This window comes from Topomyia yanbarensis, chromosome 2 (genome assembly GCF_030247195.1).
Source record: "Topomyia yanbarensis strain Yona2022 chromosome 2, ASM3024719v1, whole genome shotgun sequence".
Lineage (NCBI taxonomy): Eukaryota > Metazoa > Arthropoda > Insecta > Diptera > Culicidae > Topomyia > Topomyia yanbarensis.
Genome location: NC_080671.1, coordinates 444,918,712 through 444,924,875, shown reverse-complemented (window position 1 = coordinate 444,924,875; position 6,164 = coordinate 444,918,712). Strand labels below are relative to the sequence as shown.

Here is a 6,164-nt window from a genome sequence, read left to right as displayed (position 1 = left end):
AACCTGACTAATGAGATGAATAAGGGCTCGTCTACCCTACTTTTCAATTTTTTGGCATCTTTCGTAATTATTTTAGATCCAGGTTATCTGGAATGTTTAAAACTGCTTAATCTAGCAGCTAGCTACTCGTATTACTTCCGTAGCGAATGTAGCGTACGCTGGAATGCGTTTTTAAATTTCTTAGAATAATACATGCTCCATGCGATGAAAAGAGCATGCAAAATGTTCACTGTGCCATGTTACCCCTAATTAAACCATGGTTCAGAAATATGCGCTAGTCAATAAAAAATATATTAGTATTTATTGTTCGAATGATGGGTATTTCAATATTTCTATCAATGCGGCATTATTTATTCAAATTTACCAAAAAGCATGTTTTTGTTGAACCGAAGAAAAATGCATAATTGCATTTAGCAACATGAAAACCATGTAGTCCTCTTGTGGTAGCTTAGAACAGCTTCCGCCTTGTATAGACCGTTCCCTACACATCGACTATCCCGATCTGTATATTCGCCTTCCGATGACGGATTTCGAAGTCTCTAAAGCCTTCAAACGTAAGGACGAAAATTCTGTTCAGTAACATATTCGCCGATTCCGGAACATCGGAACACCGAAGTGATTTATCACGTTCTAAATAAGCATACGTTGTGGATTGTGAGCCGATCGTTTAATTTCGAACCACAAGGTTTGTTCTACAAATAATCCTTGGAGTACGACAGCATGTAATCAATTTTTTTCAAGCATTTTTTTAGTGTGACCAGCTCAAGATTGCTTGCTCCTTCATGTTCGTCACTGTACTGAGCACTAAACGCGCCGTTGTCCTTTTCACTCTTATAGCTTCCTAAGGCCCTCTTCTGCGCAATATAAGTTTTTGCCTTACTAAACAGTCTATGTATGTCCGACAAAGCAGCCAGCAGGAAATACTGCCTGTACTTTTGCCCACAGTTCGATGGACCCCCGAAAAACATTGTCATATCTTTCTTCAATGTCAAACTAGTATCCTCATCGGCTGGCAGTTGCTCTATTAGGCATTGGTGACAGACTGATTCTACTGCGATCTCTTCTGATTCGTAAAGGTGGTTTGCATTCAAATTGCCACTGATTGATATTAGCAAATTTGAAACTTCCTGAGAGCATCCACCAAAATCTCCGTTGAAATATCGGTAAACAAAAGCGTAGGCCGCTAAAATGTTGCATAGATTAAATTTTGTCAAAGGAGACGGTTCCTTACTGGATATAATAGAGAAATCTTTAATGAGAACTCTAAGACTAGGACATTGTTGTATGAGATCCTCCTCTCCTTTCGACAGTGCTAAGCTGGTCGAAGGCTGTACTAGTTCTATCTTGTACTCTCGCAACCACCAGGGTTCTACTTCTGGAAGAACCGTGCTAATGTCACCACTTTCCAACATTCCTTGAAACTCCATCCGTTCATCCTCTGTTAACCGCTCCCAAATTGCATTAGGGTCATCAAAGTCGACACCCTCCAGTCTCTCTGCTAGCTCGGGAACATAATCACAATCATCAGAGTCTAGTTCATCAAAACTTTCTCCTTCGTCTTCGATGCCGACACAGTCCTCATCGGTCTGCTCTAGTCGTTTCAGGATTTCGACCATACTCTGGGAGGATTGTGCAGCTATCTCGTCGTCCTTGTCGAGAGCCATTTGCTGCATAACGTTTTCCTTGTAGAAACCTTCGGAACATTGCTGATGAAGTGTCGATTTGTAGCAAGACAGCGAGCAGTACAAAACATTACATCGGGGACAGCAGTACTTTGAAGGAGCGGCGTTGCATCTAGATAGGAATATAAATAGGTTAACATTCACACATGTATCAATGAATGAGGTATACATTTTGCAAATTTCATCCTGGTCCATTAGTGGAAAAACAAAAACGTTTCGTGTGTTGTATGCCAACAACTATGAATCAAACAAACTGTATATACGGCATTGACTGACGGTGATCAACCAGACAAAAACAACGAATTAGGGGAAAAGAGAAATGTCAAAGATTCTGCCGTATTTTACCGATTCTATCAGGGCTGTGCACGTTTGTAATATTTTATTATACTAACACTTTTTTTGTGAAAAGGGTGATACCAACGACGTTGGCGATACTTACGAATTAAAACAAAGTGAATTTTTCATACATACATGCGAAAGAGGCCTCCAAAACGCAACAAAATTCACATTTTGATTATACGATATTGCTTGGTCAAACCAAATACAAATATGTATAAATATAATTTGTATTTGGTCAAACTATAGCAAAAATGCATTGGGCGAAACTGTATGTTTCTTTGTTTATTTTAAGTTCCGCCCTCCTGCCGCTCCAGCAAACCATTAGGGTGATACATTTTTGCTACTAGCTCAGGGCGAACTTTCGTTTTTGGGAGTCTTGATGATTATCAAGCTGATATCAGTTGTAAATAGTATACTATAGCTATAGCATTCTCGACAAAAGTATGATTACGACGTAAAAACCAACTGTCAGAATTCACTTTCTAAGCAGTAAGAAAAACAAAAGAGAAAAGTGTTCTCTTTCGTGAACTGCTGTGAATTGTGTGCGCCTAGTAACGGTTTGTTCGGAGTTGGACAGTTGGCTTTTAAGCCGTAATCATATGTTTGTCGAGCATTGATCGCTACTGAAAAAATCCGGTCGAAATCGAGGGTAAAACGAGACTTATTGTAAAAAATTGGTGATACGTTGGACCAAAAAAGCAATCAATTGCCGAAAAGGGCGACACTACCATTTAGATTTATACAGTAAAAACTACAAGAGACAGCCCAATAGAGTTGTACAAACTGTTAACGTAGAACTATACTTCTAAATATGTAATAGTTGCATGTTAGTAGGATGTAGAAAAATAATCAAAATATGCGTTTATTCTCTTGGTGCACATGGTCCGGTCCTCCAAAAATCAATTGAGTTATTTAATGCCAATGAAGCACACACTGATTTTATGTTTTGCATATATCACGATGGAATGAAAATTTGTGCGTAAAGCAAGTTAAACGTAACTTAAGTCACCACCATTAATGCAACCACACATAGATTAAACTATATGAAATGGGTAAAACATAATATTTTGCAAATAGTTTTAGCAAACAATTTTAGATCGTTTATCAATATTTTAATATTAAGTACTGTTTTTTCGTTAGACATATGAACAAGGATAGGAAGAATCGCATCGTTTTACGCTCACTCAAGGCTCATGCGCACTCACCTACCTCCGATGCTTTATTCTGTTTTTCTTGTTTATGAGTGTGCATCTGTTGAGCGCCCGATCGGCCAAAGCCAAGTGAATATGGTATCTCACATGTTCGTATTTTTTCTCTCTTACGCTCACCTTGGATCGCTGCGATTTAGGTTCTTTCCGATGCATGTTCGGAATTGTATCCGAACAATGATGATCGGATCCGTTCGGCAATGCGATTCTTCCTCAAAAATTTGGATCGCGAGCTATGTTCGCCTAAATCGAAAATCGATTCAATTCCCACCGCATGCGAGCGGGAGCGGTGCTTGCGATTGTTTGCATTGACGCTGCCGCGGTGTTTTGTATCGATGGAGTAGTGTAGTGACAGTCGAGTGCATGCGCGTGTTTGTAATTTGCTAAGCGAGCAGATTGTCCCTTTGTATATCATTCATATTCCACATAGGTATAAATGAATAGCGGACTTTACGCGCTCAATATTTTTGATGCACATCATCAATCCAACTTTGTTATACCACAATGGATTATTGAACGCTTAAGAGCCGCTAATCATTAACAGACTTTGGAGTTTTTGTTTTCAAGACAGTTTGATGTTTTGCATAATTTGTAGTATGATAGTACAGTAAGTTGACTTTGTGGCCAAGCCAGGGTGCGTGGAATCGGTTTCTTTCACTAGGCTGTTCACAGTGATGTCATGTGGATCTAATTTGGAATGATGAGCGGTCAAGAATGGATTTGGAACGTGATGTTCCGGGTACGACGATTTATCCATCTGTTCTAAATATTGTTTTCCCGATGTTTTGATTGCTTATGCTTTTTGTGGTGCTTTATGTTTTTTCTGCTGTCTATCATCATATATACTAGTAAAGAATGTTTGATCTTGTTTGTGTTCCATATTAGCGGTCCTTACACGTTCAGTTGTTTTGTCAATACTGGAGCGTATTGACAAGGTTTTTCAACGTGTAATGGAATGGAGGAAGTATTGACGATATGTGTTTTTTATGTTTCTTGGAGGCTGTTCAATGATAGTACAGTAAGATTCCGTTTTTGGCACGTTCCGATTTTTGCATGCTCCCTTTTCGGTACACTCAGATTTTGGCAACAAATGGGTTCCGTTTTTGGCAACATTATTGTTGTACATAATGTCTTTTAAAATGTGCAATAGATATTTTATGTATCAATTGATATCACATTTAACATTATTTCCAAACCAAGTTATATTACCCTCAAAGGTGCAATTTTTTTTTTTTTAAATTTTGTGAAAATTGTTTCCTAGTTTCAATACATTACTGTGATAATTTTGAGATGTTTTGCGTAATATTGTTTTAAAACAGCGTTATGCATTTAAGGGTTACCTATATTTTATGCTATACGTGTTATATTTATTGATTACAATGCATAGAAATGTATTATTTATGTATAATATAACTGGTAACAGTGTAACTAGTGTCTGACGGAATCAATTTTTATAGTAAGACTCAGAGTCTGTGCACTTTAGGAGTCAAATACAGAGGAATGCGCTACACTGGATAATAAGACTATTTCTGGAGAAAATTTTCAAAAGAACCTTTTGTTTGGACAGTTGAAAGTGATTTTTACAACAAAACTGGTTTTCTTCAAACCTAAATATCTTCAGGCATTACAATTCGATTTTCAATCTATCGAACTCAGTCACTAAAAACATGACGACTGTAACGCACCGGGTGGAGATATCCCAATTAGGTTCGACAACGTTAGTGATTTTTACACAAGTTGAACGCTAAAGATGGACGTCTGTTCTCTGTGGTATGTGCTTCTCTTTCAGTAATAAGCTACTACTCAATGTTTACTTTCCGAAGCACAATAGAATTCCCCTAGAATCTTTGCAAAAATCCAGTTGCTTGGAAAGTATAACCGAAGACTGTCCAAATTGATAGTATTTATAAGTTCTTCAGTTCTACGCAGTTCTGTGTCGTAAGTGCCCCAGTTACTCCAAGTTTTCCTAACAGCTATTCTGTGCTGTCTGAAGGCTTTTCACATTTTTTTGGGTCTGACTCTAATGAGAACAGTTTAGTTTAAATTCTAATATAATTCACACAATACTCACAATCATAGAATTGCGACCTGGATTAAAATTCGCATCTTCGTAAAATTAACCATGTAACATTTTTCAAATTTGAGTCTTAGGAAAGTATCTTTATACCGTGAGATTAAACCAATTTTCTCTGAAAGTATTATATAACATGGGGTCTACTATTAATATTAGACTCAAATTTGTTACTTTTTAACTGGAGGGCTTTTTAGTTGGACATCCGCTAGCTGACCATTGTCCAACTACAAAGCATCTGAAAGTCAAAATCTCCTGTCAAATTCACTTTGATTGATTGTCAAATTGACTGGTAAGAATTAGAGATGTGAACAGATGCATTTATACTACTAACGTCTCATTTGGTGAGTTTTTGACATCTGTCAGTCGGCCCAACTAGCGAATCAAATTCGTTAGTTGGACAGATGCTGTGGCCCAACCAGCAAATCACGACTGTATACAAATAAATATGTTCAACCTTTAAAACTTCAGAATTATTTTCAATTGATTTTCTAAAAAATTTGTGAACACTTCCTCGTTTGACATTATCGGTCTTCCTTGACAGTGAATTTAGCCACATGGTTAGCATTTTTGACAGTTTCCCCAGCAAAAGGATAGGGATCAAGTTATAGTTACATGGATGGTGTGGTAATTAAATTAAATTTTGTTGATTTTTTTTGCGTACAAATAAGTGAAAAAGAAGTTCGATTACGTATCTTTAACGTCAGCTGCAAATAAAAAAATTTCCAAAAGCAGCATATGGCTTAATGGCCAAATTCAATTTGTCCCATCAAAATGCAAGAAAGGCGCGTTTCCAATGAAACTCACAATAAGCGATAGGATCGATTTGAAACGTGCATACATATTCCCAACCCTGCTTTTACC

The 6,164-nt window shown here is 37.4% G+C and overlaps 1 protein-coding gene across 1 annotated transcript; it reads right to left on the bottom strand.

Annotated features, from left to right (window-relative positions):
- Window positions 1–270: 270 nt before the first annotated feature.
- Window positions 271–1,984, bottom strand: LOC131685690 (zinc finger HIT domain-containing protein 2). Its single transcript, XM_058969580.1, has 2 exons — window positions 1,852–1,984; window positions 271–1,794 (listed from the first exon to the last, which is right to left on the bottom strand). The coding sequence occupies exons 1-2, from the start codon at window positions 1,875–1,877 to the stop codon at window positions 693–695; spliced, it is 1,128 nt and encodes a 375-aa protein (XP_058825563.1). The 5' UTR covers window positions 1,878–1,984; the 3' UTR covers window positions 271–692.
- Window positions 1,985–6,164: the final 4,180 nt, after the last annotated feature.

Coding starts and splice junctions, on each gene's coding strand:
- LOC131685690 (XM_058969580.1), bottom strand. CDS start 1,877: ATGGACCAGGATGAAATTTGCAAAAT. Junction 1,795..1,851: donor CAGGATGAAATTTGCAAAAT/GTATACCTCATT, acceptor ATTCCTATCTAG/ATGCAACGCCGCTCCTTCAA.